Below are 13,325 nucleotides of genomic sequence, written 5' to 3' on the forward strand. Positions count from 1 at the left end.
AGAAACATATGTAAGGAGATACTGTCAAATTTTCTATAACCTATTTTGACCAGATTTTCTATTGAATTATTTTCAGAACATTGCAAATGATTCGATTTTAAATGTGCTTCATGGGATTTTTTTCTTAGAAATATCAATATTGAAAACTCTTGTAGACTTTTTAGATAAACTACAATAGCACATTAATGAATGAGGAGAAAGGCCTGGGTTATAAGGAAATAAGATAACATTTTTAAATTCCCATTTATTTAGTTGAGCTTGTGACCACTTCTTAATTTTATTTCTTGAAGAGAGTTTCTGTATTATTCTGAATATTTACTCCTGTCTCAGTCAGAAACAGATACTAAGACAGTTGTGCAGGCTTCACAACTAAGTCCTGACAGACACAGAGTAAAGGGGTGAATGCCATGAGCAGCCTGCCCATCTCTAAGCACCTGCCTGCTGCCTGTGTTCCTGACTTTGGTTGGGCAGTTCACACATGGGCTGTGACAGTACCACCTGGAGGTATCTCCTGGGGTGTTTTTACCCTGGGTATAAAGGAAGCCAAGGGAAATTACACTTCTGACTCAGGCAGCTTGTTTAATTGTGCATAACAAGAGGGAATGGGTGGTTAGAAAGGTATTTTCATCAGTCAGATTCTTTTCAAAAAGCAAATTGTGTCCAAATACAAATTGTTGGACTTGTGAGCTCTGAGCTCCCACATGAACAGGAGCAGCTTTTGTAACATCTCTCCACTACAGTCAGTGCCTACAGATCATTAACTGCCTTGAGCTATGACTTCAAGCAGAAGAGTTGAATCCCAGCTCCAGACAGAGCCCTTACACTAAGGCCAGCAGCTGGCCCTTGGCACTGGAGCCATCTCCTGGCTTCAGAAGCACCCATTTGAGTAGTCTCATCTGACCCGTCAGAATTTTGTTTCATTATTATTAATAATTTGAACAGTTCCAAACAATGGAAGCTGTGCCTGGCAGCCTGACCAAAACTGTTGTTCATTTATCAATACTCACTGCATTTCTTTTGGTGTTGTAGCAGCAGTAATGAAAATGCCACCAGCTGAGACTGCCAATACCACTCAAGTAGAAAAGATAAACATATTCTTTAATAAGAATAAAATGCATACTTTTCTGAGATATCTTATCCTGCAAACACCTGTCTGTGTGTGGTAATGTTTGCAAAATATCACTTTAGAACAGTACTGTTGCCTAAATGATATGTTGGATTTTCAAATTAAAGCCCCTTTAAGACAAACATAGCGTGGCCAAAGGCGTGAACAGCTTGACAGGCTGTGTCAGCTCATGACTAATGTGATCCTGAAACCATGACTTCCCGTGAAACACTGTGGCTCTTGCTGCCCAAAATACATATTTTCTTCTGCCTTTTCCTCTCCTAGGATTTCCACTGAATGTTTTGTGTCTCCTGCCCCATTTAATTCAGCATTTTGACAGCCCAAACCAGTTTTGTAAAGATATCGCCGAAAGGATTGCTCAGGTATCGAAGTTACTTACTGATCTCTACATCCTCAAACCCTGTCACTGCACTCGCCTTGTTCTTAATGTGTCTTGACATTTATATTTACTTAGGTTTGCTTGGAGGAGAAGAACCCCAAGCTATCAAACCTTGCACATGTCATGACCCTGTATAAAACACACAGCTATACGAGGGACTGTGCTACCTGGGTGAACGTGGTTTGCCGCTACCTTCATGAAGCATTTGCTGACATTACGTTGAGTATGGTTACCTATTTGGCTGAGGTAAGTCTTCTAAAAGCTTTTCCTGCTTTAACTCTCCTGCTGCCTAACAGCCCAAAGAGCTGAAGTCCACCTGTAGATTACTGGGGTTTCTTCTGTAGCTGTTATTTATAATTAGGAGTAAAAAGCAGAGATTAGGAGAATGAGAGGCTGTTACTGTGAGAAATCGACACTGAACACTGAAACAAAAGCCAACGAAGGGCTGAAGGGCTGATTGATACATCTTGAAGCAGCTTCACTCACCAGCTTTTCAGCTGTGAAAGAGAGAGAAAAACTGGACAAGTTTTACTTAGATACCACTGAGGAAACTAAGAGTAGGACTAATTCCAGAAGGGGTTTAGCAACATAAATAAGATGCCATCTGCTGTATAAGAATCTGATTCTTGATAGAAATTTGTCTGCTTTCCTCTGACACTGAAAGGGATGAACTTGCTGCCCAAGTTTTCCCCTGTTCTCATTGCTTACTCCTGACATATCTCATGCATGGAGTACAGAGTTGATTCAGAGTTGATATTTGGGATCCAAGGCTCAGCTCTTCTCTTTAGCTAGACCACTTGATCTTCTGCATCCCCTGTCAGTACAGTTTCAGGACACCATTTTGCTGTAGAGCTCTCAGATTTATTTCTTCACTTCTGTGCTGTAGTAAGATGCCTTTGGTCTCCCCTCTTCTCAAGGGAGAAGGGTTTGGGTTTTGGAGCAGATTCATTTTCCCCTCTGCCAAAGGGTCTACAAAAACTCCACAGGCATCTCTGATACTGGCTATCCACAGTTTTTCAAGAGCCTCAGAGGCCAGGCTGTGCTCCCACACTCAGAGCAAACTTGGCCTTGCTGCCTCAAGCTGCAATTCTTCACCTTGCACAGGGAAGCTCTAAGTTAACAATCCAGTCAGATTTTAGCTGATGGTGAAAGCCTTGACTCTCCTGTAGCAGACTAAAACAGGACCTTGAAGTTTTTCAGTCTGTTTTCAAACTCAAAGGCTCTGAAGATCTGCTAGCTCTTTAATCATGACTCATAATCCTCCAGAGTCTAGTGTCTCCTTCATAGCAAAAACTTGTACTCCTGAAAAACAAATCCTGTAAAAATTGAGATTTAAACTCTTTCTTCTTTGCTTTCCCAGCCTTAGGAAAGCGTTTGCCCCTCCATTCTCCTGTCAGTGCTCTATGTACAGTTACTGGTGTTGCAGCACCTCCATAAAGGCCACTGCACATGATCTCACTCCCCTCCAAACAGGCTTAGACATGTGTATGGAGACTCTTTCTTTGCATTTTTCCCCTTGCTGTATATTGGCACCACACCACTGCATTCACAGCAAGCCAGGCAAGTTTTTGACCATAATCAAGGCACATTCCTCACATAGCACCATCACTGCAAGATGACAGATCAGTAAGCACAACTTCCTCTCTCTGTATTTACCTTGACTGCAGTTCTGTTGAGTCATGTCTAGGGAGTATTTGTATGGGCATTGGGTAGCAGCAGGTCTGGCAGAGGAGCAAGAAACAAGAAATCATCTTGTTTGGCCTGCTGTGGCCATGAAAAAGATTTTTCCAGCATTCAGAATATGTTTCCCCTTTTCTTCTTAGCTAATCCCCAGACCAAGATAGACAATGTGCTCCTGTCTCCTGTAAACTGACTGCAGGATATACTGTGACTATGTAAAGCCAAATGGGTTAAGAGCCCCACTGGGCAGTCTGCAGTTGAATGTTATAGACATTGGGAGGCCTTAGCTGGCTCAGTCCCTGCTGCTTTCTCCTAAGGGAAACAGAGTCCTGCAGTGCTTAAGAACAAGAAAGGAAGTCTGTGTTGCAACAGTGACTGCTCCAAACACAGGTATACATTCAGAAAGGGACTTTCTGCCACAAGTTATTAGTACTATTTGAACAGATGCTCTCAGAAGAAGATAAAAGCTTCAATTATTGCCATTCAGACAAAAAATTGCATTTAACCTATTTAATGGCAGGTAATTGCTTGTCAGCTAGGACTATGAATCTGGCATGAAATAAGACATTTGAACTGTGTTCTTATCCAAACCTTACAGTGCCAAGCTGTGCTCCTTACTCAGTTATACGTGTTACAGTTCCATCCATGAAAACTTCTTTCTTCTAGAAAAATACTTGAGAATCTCAGTCTGCAGATGAGGAAGAATCACTATGTAATAGTGCAGTAGAACTTGGAGCCTGCACTACCAAAGTCAGCATACAAACACACTACTGAAAGCCTCCTGGATTTTTGCATGTTACTTTTTTTTAATCAATCTTGTGCCATAATCACTCTGGGAGCATTTCTGGGATGACATGGGTCCTACATTAAACTGGTGATTCATTAAGTCCAGGCTCATTCTTGGACTTAAATAGCCAATACAGAAGAAGGTACATGTAGTGCACGATAATGTGCTCAAGGTAGATGTTTCCCCCTCCTCCCTGTTAGAGGATTGCTTGTGATGGAACCATGAGCTTTCATAACCTGTTCAAATCCAAGGAACAACTAGAGATTAAAACGTGTGTTGCAAGGGGAAGCACATCCTAGATCAGACATTATCCCACTAATGGTTTGTCTATCAGACATGACTTGTGAAATGCTGCCTTGTTTTCCTCAGTGGACACAGTTTGACTGACTAACCCAGTCTAAGACATGAGTATCTCTTCTCACCTGGTGCCGTATTTGGAGGGGAAAAGGGAACTGTTTCCTGCTACAGCACCCCAGCAGCCACATCAAACCTCAGCAGCCAGCCAGGGCAGCCCTCTGAGGGGCAGGCTCTGCTTTCCACCTAGTTCTAGGTTAGTTGCTGCTTCAGGAAAGGGACAAATGTTGCTAACAGAGTGTGGAATCCCTAAACCCAGATAAGACCCAGATAGTTACCACACACTTAACAAGAGAGGAATCCACAGTTCTTCAAAACTTCTTATGGACCAGAGTCAAGAGAAAAAAAAGTCTGAGAACATTTACATTTTCTTTTTGCAAATACAGTGGAAACTCTTTGTCCTGGAACTCGCTGATCTAAATGATGTGTTACTACAACTCCATCTTGCTGCTATTTTTGTTACTTCTGTCAGCAAAAGAATTCTTACTGAACTATATGCATTTTAAAGTTGCTGTTCTTTTTAAACTGAAATACTCTTTCTTGTTGCATACTCATTATGTATTTAAGTACACACTTGGACTGTCAACCACCACACATACTCATCTGAACAAGTGAGAACTGGCACAGTCCACAAATATTTAGAGTTTAAAGGGCAAGAGTTGTTTAAGCTTCAGGACCAAGAGTCTTTTAAGTTGTTTAAGTCAAAGGATTATGTTGACACCAAATTTATATAAACTGGAATGGAAATAAGAAGCTTTCAGAGGTAAAGTTCTTCTACTGCTAACCAGCAATGCAGACATAATTCCCATTATTTCCCAATAAATTTGTCAGAGAACAAAAAAACCCTTCTCTCATCCAAATAGTTTATTCTAATCCTTTATCCCTACGCAGAACCAGTATACCAGCTGATGTGCTGGATCATATAAACTATTTACGAGGAAGGAATCAAACCTTCCATTGCAAGATCCTAGTGGAAAGCAAGAAAAGCTCAATAACCCCATTTTGAAGAATTGCTAAAGCACATTTTATCTCTCAGTAAAAGTCTCCATGTTCTGAAGCATGTTACTATATAGTACATTTCAGTTTCAAATTCTTGCTCTCTTTCTGTGGAGGAACAGGTAAAAGCATAGTGAGTTCCATCTATTGTGCTCTTAATGGAATTTGCCTATTTTGTTTTATGAATCACTGATTACTGGCCATTTTTACTGGTGAAAGAAATCAGAATATACTTAGTGGGATGAAGGGTCTAGAAAACAAGAGTGTGAGGCTAAAGGAACTGGGGTTGTTTATGGAAAGGAGGCTGAGGGAAGACCTTATCATGCCCTACAAATACCTGAAAGGAGGTTGTAGCCAGGTGGGGTTTAGTCTCTTCTCCCAAGTAACAAGCAATAAGGCAAGAGGAAATGACCTCAAGATGTTCCAGATTTAGATTGGTTATTAGAAAAAAATTCTTCAGTGAAAGCACTGGAACAGGCTGCCCAGCAAAGGGGTTGAGTCACCCTCCCTGGAGATATTTCAAAGTCATGTAGTTGTGCTGCTCAGGGACGTGTTTTAGTGGTGGACTTGGCAGGGCTACGTTAATGGTTGGATGTGATGATGTTAAAGGTCTTCTCAACCAAAACGATTCTATGATTCTGTGTGATATGGCATGAAGCTGTGCCAGGGCAGGGACAGATTGGACATTAGAAAACAATTTTTTACTGAAAGAGTTGTCAGGGCCTGGAACAGGCTGCCCAGGGAGGGGGTTGAGTCACCTTCCCTGGATGTGTTCAAGAAAAGGGCAGATGAGGTACTTAGGGATCTGGTTTAGCTTAGGATGGGAATGGTTGGACTCGATGATCTTCAAAGGTCTCTTCCAACCTTGTGATTCTGTGTGATAGCTGATCATTCTAGTTTGGCTGGCATGAAACATTCTCATTCAACAAAAATAATTTTGTCATTCAGGCCAGCAAGGGCATCCAATTACTGGACTCCACTTGGATAACAGTTGAAATTTTTCTCTGTTGGGGTACACCTTTTTTCAAGTAATTGTTTTCTGGATCCTGATATCTCTTGTAACCAGTGTGAGAACTTCTTTTGTTTGCCTGAACAGAAGGATAGGGTCTACTTTTATGCTTCTGGTAACCTCTAGCAATAACATTTGGTTGCCTGTGAAATTTCTTGGGTGGGACAGTACCTGTCACCAATGAAAGAATGTGCTACCTTCCAGAAAATTTTCAGCTGGGATATTTCACACACTCATGCAAACAGCATGTCTGTCTGTACACCTCCTGAATTACTGTCACGTAGGTATATCAGTACAGTTACATTTCCAAGGTTCATTGTCACATTCTGGGATCTATACCCAGGTCTTCCAAAATTCAGGATGTAGATAAAGACTTTTTTTTGTATGAGCCCCAACAGTAAGAGGGCCCAGGGACTCCATCTCCTTCTTAAGAGAAAAAGTTTCCTTGGCAGTTACAGCCAGTGAGTGCTGGCAGTGAAATACATTTGGATAAATACATATTGGTGTCTGAATAGTCATAGCTTTGTTTCTTCAGGGTGTTTTCTTTTTCCTTATTGGCTTTCAGCAAAGGTAGAAATAAAAAGATACTCCCCTGTTTTTATTGGATGTACTTCCCCAATTACAGGGTAAATTTTACCTGCCAGTTTGCTCAACTGCTGAATGTGTTTTCTGGATAAGTTAGGGCAAGCATATATAAAATATAGATTTCATTATCAAAACAAGCTAACATCTCTTTTATTTCACACTTGTATCATCCTCACTTTAAAATGATTGTAAAACAGCATTGCAAAATCAGTGAAGAGAGATTAGCAGTACAAATGGTATTCATGAAGCTAGTAGCTTTATCCATGGCAAGAAGTGGGTCAAAATTTAGTTATTTTTCACTTCTTTCTTTTAACAGCTTCTAGAAAAAGGCCTTCCCAGTATGCAACAGTCCCTCTTACAGATGATCTACAGTCTTCTTAGTTATATGGACCTGTCAGCTATTCCTGTGAAACAGTTTAATATGGAAGTGCTAAAAACCATTGAAAAATATGTACAGGTAAGTACCATATCTTTTTTCTATTAATATAGGAATTTAGCAGTATTTGCTATCATAAATTGATTTTCTTTGTAAGAATTTAAAACTAGATTAGCAGGGAGGGCTACCAATACTTAAAGGGGTCCTACAGGAATGTTGGAGAGGGACTATTCCCCACGGAGTACAGTGATAGGATGAGGGGTAATAGCTTCAAGATGGAAGACAGTAGGTTTGGATTGGACATTAGGAAGAGATTCACTGTGAGGGTGATGAGGCACTGGCACAGGTTGCCCAGAGAGGTTGTGGAAGCCCCATCCCTGGAAGTGTTCCAGGCAAGGTTGGATGAGGCTTTGGGCAACCTGGGCTAGTGGAGGGTGTCCCTGCCCATGGCAGAGGGTTGGAGCTGGTCCCTTCCAACCCAGAGCATTCTGTGATTCTATGATTCTATGACTGTGACTGTCCAATTTGGTATTTAGTTTATAAACATCCTGATGCTTCACAGTCTGCACGTCCCCAGATAAGATGCCCAACTGTGCATTCACAGTGTGGGAAGGTTTAGCCTGTAGCTACACTACACAGGGAGCAAGCTTAATACCAGGCAGAGCCCAACTGACCACTCATTAATTATTAGCATGAGGGAGATGTGGCATAAGCACTTGCCTCCAGACTTCTGCAACTAATTCTTGGCAAATGGAAAATAACACATTTCTACTACAAAGTCACAGGTGTAAAGAGCCTGTGTGGAGTCTGATTTAAATAGGGATTCTGCAGTGACCCTTGGATTTATTCATACTGACTAAGGCATTCAGGTAGGAAATTTTAAATCCTTTACCAAGTTGGCCTTGTGCTCATGTCTCCTGTGGTGCAGGCCAGTTCCCTAACAATGACACCTTAGGCACGTCCTGTTCTCTGCTGTGGAAATCATTCTGCAAGTATGTACCTTGTCACTGGCCAAGAGGGAGAGAGAATAGTGATACTCCAATCCCACAGTTTTATTATATGGCACAAAATATGAATGTGGACTGTAAATATTATTGAATGTGTGTGAATCTTTCTGTTTGCTGATTAAGTATACCTCTTTCTAGAGCATTCACTGGAGAGAAGCCTTGAACATCCTGAAGTTGGTAGTTTCTCGTTCTGCCAGTTTAGTTTTACCATCCTACCAACACAGCGATCTTTCAAAGATGGAAATACATCGAGTGTGGAACAGTGCCTCCAAGGAGCTGCCAGGGAAGACTTTAGAGTTTCATTTTGATATTTCAGAGGTACCATTTGTAATTTTGCTACTAAACAGCTTAGGTCTGTCATTTGGTGACCCTAAAACATGTGCTGCAGCTCCTTAAGAAAGCTGAAAAAAACAGGAAAGGAAAATTACCAAACTAGATTTGGTTTTTTATGAAGCAATTACTAGTTGTATTTAAAATTATCTGTTGAAAAGCTGTGTTGCAATTGTGTCAACTGTAAAATATAAGCAATTTATACTTGGGTGCTAATGTTCTCTGTAACTGCTAAACACAGGAGTCCTTCAGCGGAGTACTGCCTGACTTCTGACTGAACTCTACAGGAGTCTTTATCCTGCAAAGCTTGTACACCTTTTAACTTCAGACAACTCAATGGTCCTATTGACTTTAACGGGCAACTCTATTAATAGCTGTGAACAAGCATTGTAGGCTATTTCATATAGAGAATAGTGAGACATCAAGGTTAAAAGGAAATGTGAATATAAATAGACACCTTGTGCTATTAATTACTCTCTATTTAAGACTCCAATTATTGGGAGACGGTATGATGAGCTACAAAGTTCTTCTGGACGAGATGGTAAACCCAGGGCAATGGCTGTTACCAGAAGCACTTCTTCAACCTCATCAGGATCTAACTCCAATGTCCTTGTTCCTGTGAGTTGGAAGAGACCCCAATACTCTCAGGTAAACTCCTTTTAAGTATCCCACTATTCATTAGCAAGTTGCCCTTGGAGCAGCTGAATTAACACACACTCAGGTTCTTAAATGCTTATGCCCTCCATGCTCTATGCAGTGGTCCTGGCTGGCTGGGGCAGTGGCAGCAGAGCATCTGACTCTGTGATGAATATCTTTCTTGGACTCAGAAATCAACAGTTATGTCTGTCTTCTGTCCTGCCAGGGTTTTTCTTTCAGCCTGCAGGAAATGCATCACTTTAACACCTCTAAGTCTAGGTCAGATTTAGCTAAGGAGAGCAGATAGCACGTGCAACTTTCTAAGTGTTGTTTTCTTGGGAAATGGGGTAAAAAGACTTGCTTGAAACAATTTTCCAAAAAAGGATGTTTGATTACCTTATTGATCTTGGCCATCTGCCAATTACAATGTAGCCATGCAGAATGAATTTATTTTTTGCTTTTGTTTTAATACAGCAGATTATATAGCAGTGGCTCAAGCCAAATTCTGCAAAATAATAAATATACATGAGCTTCATTTTAAGCTTCTGAACTGTCATTTTGAAGTGATGCACATGATCCAATGATTTCTTATATGCTAAATAGAATTAATAAGCTAATTAAAAATACTAAACACCAAAGTCATTAAAAGTTACTTTATGCTTCCTTGTATGCATAGTTGCTCTGAAAGCAAACCTTTGAGCACTTAATGACTAATTCTTCAGTTGTTTCCTCCTGATTAAAAATTCTTAATGCAAGTGTCTAGTCACCAGGAGAAGGAGTGGTTAAAATATGCTCACTTGAGAAACATCTTGTTTTCTAGAAAAGGACAAAGGAAAAGCTGGTGCATGTCCTTTCCCTATGTGGTCAGGAAGTTGGGCTGAGTAAAAACCCTTCAGTAAGTAGCTTGATATTGACTGCTTCTTTCTTTCATCGTGTCCTATACTTTAAAAGTGAAGAAGTTAGTTTCCCAGAGCTGCTATCCTGATTTGCATAGATTCATATCACACTGCTGTCATTATCATTTATACTGGCCCATGCTACATTTGTCAGCGTGCAGAGTGAACGTACCTCTCCCTTCAAGGTGATTTACATAGAGTTACATATGGTTTTGCTGTGAGAGACCTGCAAGGCTTTAGGGTTTATTTATGTCATCTTAGTGGGTAGACAGTCATATCCTCTGGTATTACCAATCTAGAGCGGTTAAAAAGTAAAAAATTAAATTATGGAAATAAAACTGGGAGGGGCATGTGTCTGATTTTTCCATTAGATAGTAGTTCTAATGTCAATCTTTAAAGTAATATTATCTGGTGTCAGGAAATGGGCAATAGATCACCCAAGGTCAGAAGCTCTTAAAATAGTTATTAATTATTTTCTCCAGAGAAAGGAAAATTTCTGAATGTTTTTGTGTGTGTTGTCTGTCACTTCTGCTGAACAGGTCCCTCATTTCTGCAAGAGAGGGACTGTTGCATTTTTGCAACTGAATTGCAGACATCATTATTTCTAGTAGGAAAGGAAAAATTACAGCTCGCTGTGTCTTCTGATCTTGACATGTTTCTGAACATCATTTTTAACTGGAGATTCTTTGATGAGTTTACTATCCCATCCCCTTGCCAGTATTTTCTTTCCTAAGTTCTCTCTCAGTTTTGTTCCTATAAACACACACAGCCATCCAGGCAGCATCAATCTGCAGCCATTAGGAGGTAGCTGTAATATTCTTGGACGTGTTCCTGCAGTATGAAGTTGTTTCTTTGTACAAGTTTAATCTGAAGGCACCTGTCCAACATAAATAATAAAGAGTGTTCTAAAAATACTCAGTGAAGGAATTAGGTGTGTACTGGAAATACAGTCTTCCGAATACCCAATTACAGCTTTTCGGAAGAAACAACCGGAGGGAACGGTTTGTTACAAGAGAAATCCTTTCAATTGTAGGTGATTTTTTCCTCCTGTGGTGATTTGGATCTCATTGAGCACCAGACAAGCCTGGTGTCTTCAGAAGACGGAACGAGGGAGCAGGAGAACATGGATGATTCAAACAGTGAACAGCAATTCAGAGTCTTTAGGGACTTTGATTTCCTAGATGTTGAGCTGGAAGATGGGGAGGTACAGTATATTTTCTCTGAAACAACTTTTCTATTAAGACAGCTTGTTCTTCTTTCTACTAAACCCTGTACTCTTCTTGTAACATAAAACCTTAACTTTGTAACTATAAACTTAGTTTTGAGATCAGCTTATTTCTAAACGTTCACTTAGTGTTTATTTCAGTAGCAAAGCAGTAAGAGGCTACCACACCCTTCCTTTCCGAATCTACTTTAGGAAACACTGCAAAACTGTTACTGGAAGATAAAGCCTCTGTTCTAGTACATTTTCAGAGGATTTACTGTATTTATTTTAATACAGTTTTTAAAGACAAAAATATATTTGCTGATTAAAACCCCATAACATGACATTGTTCTAAATCTGTTGGTCCAAGAGTAACTCTCCAAAACAGGAATTCAGGCCTTGGGGCGGTTGTTACTCCTGCAACTGCTGATGAAATCACTAACACATAGATGGATGTACCTTCCACTCTGCTTAGGTGTCTGAGATTTCATCATTTCGTGCAGGAGCTAAACAGAACCCTGAGGGCTCAGATCAAGTCTTGACAGGTGAAGCCTGTCAGCTCGCTTGAGCTGAAACTGCTGAAGGAAAAAGGATGACGAATTGCTGAATTTTGGGGGGCTACACCCTTTAACTTTGCTTATATCAAACCTGGACTATTTTTTTCTCTTTGAGTGGGAAAGGCCAAAAATGATTATCAATTGCAATTGCCAAACAAGTCTAACAATTTTGTTGCTATTTAGAAGTTCAGAAATCATTAGCTTTGAAGCACTGAAGGTTCAGGTGTTCAGAAAATGTAACAGTTTAATAAATTGTCTTGTCATAATCTTGTTTTAACATGAATTCTCTCAGATACTGCTCTTAGCCCTGAGAACAACATGTGTACAAAAAGTAATAATCAGTTTTCTCCCTAGTTGAATTACATTAGTAAAATAATTTTAGGGTAAGCAGACCCCTCAGGGTTCATTCCTTTTTTTTTCCAATGAAGAGAAAGGATGAAGGAATGGAAAGAGATAAAGAGATGTCACTGAGTCCTTATTTTCCAAGTCAGGAATCTCTGTATCAAAATAAAGTTGGTTTGGCTCACAGCTGCCCATGACTTTGCTAAAAAATCCAAAAACACAAGCAGTTGGCATCAGTGGTTAAAAACACATTAGCCAAATATTAAGAAGGGGCTTTAATGTTCCAAACCATGATAAATAATTAAACAGCGATGCTGGGTTGTTTCTCAAAAAGTGTACTGGCTGCAAGTACTTCTGTGTCTTAAATGCTTTCAAGGCTTTACAAGGACCTGGGGCTGCAATTTTGACTAAGTACCACATGATAATTTTTAGTCCAGTGAAATTCAGGAATTTCTTCTTTCTCTTCAGCAGTTAAAACCATATACAGGTTGTGTCTAAATGTGAATAACAGTTCCTTTAAAAATGAGCATACCTTCATGGACTATGACCTTGGAAAGGTTTGTTTTATATGTGTAGCTTACTTCAAGACTGAAGCCTAAATTAATCATTGTACTTAATTATCTCAAGTCAGTTCTGGAACAGATACTAAGCTTCTCTAGTTTCTGTGAAGTAAAATGAAAAACATAGTCTTTTACTTAATACAGTTTTTAAGTTGCCATGGACCTGAAACACTGCATTCCAAGGTTTAGTCCAGCCTTACTTAATGCTGTTTTAAATAAACACTCAAATGCAAACCTGGTGTAGCTTTAATGACTTGGGCACATCAGATCTGAAATTGATACATTCATAAGCATGAATAATGCAGCGTTAGAAAACTTAAACTAGCAACAGCACAAATAGTTGTTCCAAAAAACCCTTATGATTTAAACAGGCTGGTGATGCTTGGACCACAAGATGTACTTGTTTGAAATTTCATAAAGATGTGCAATCAAATAATGGTTATTTTCAAACTTAAAAGTTAGGCTGAAGAGTTGAAGTTTCTGTGATTAATATTAGTTATA

The 13,325-nt window shown here is 39.8% G+C and overlaps 1 protein-coding gene across 2 annotated transcripts in view; it reads left to right on the forward strand.

The window, feature by feature from the left end:
* Positions 1 to 13,325, forward strand: part of FRY (FRY microtubule binding protein) — a 179,370-nt gene that overhangs the window by 132,844 nt on the left and 33,201 nt on the right. For both annotated transcript variants that reach the window (XM_084279472.1, XM_084279471.1), the window contains exons 45-51: positions 1,391 to 1,488; positions 1,581 to 1,751; positions 7,233 to 7,373; positions 8,438 to 8,617; positions 9,116 to 9,277; positions 10,086 to 10,160; positions 11,195 to 11,365. In XM_084279472.1, coding sequence (XP_084135598.1) covers positions 1,391 to 1,488; positions 1,581 to 1,751; positions 7,233 to 7,373; positions 8,438 to 8,617; positions 9,116 to 9,277; positions 10,086 to 10,160; positions 11,195 to 11,365 — 998 coding nt within the window. The remainder of the gene's footprint in view (positions 1 to 1,390; positions 1,489 to 1,580; positions 1,752 to 7,232; positions 7,374 to 8,437; positions 8,618 to 9,115; positions 9,278 to 10,085; positions 10,161 to 11,194; positions 11,366 to 13,325) is intronic.

This window comes from Gallinula chloropus (assembly GCF_964237585.1).
Source record: "Gallinula chloropus genome assembly, chromosome: 1".
NCBI lineage: Eukaryota > Metazoa > Chordata > Aves > Gruiformes > Rallidae > Gallinula > Gallinula chloropus.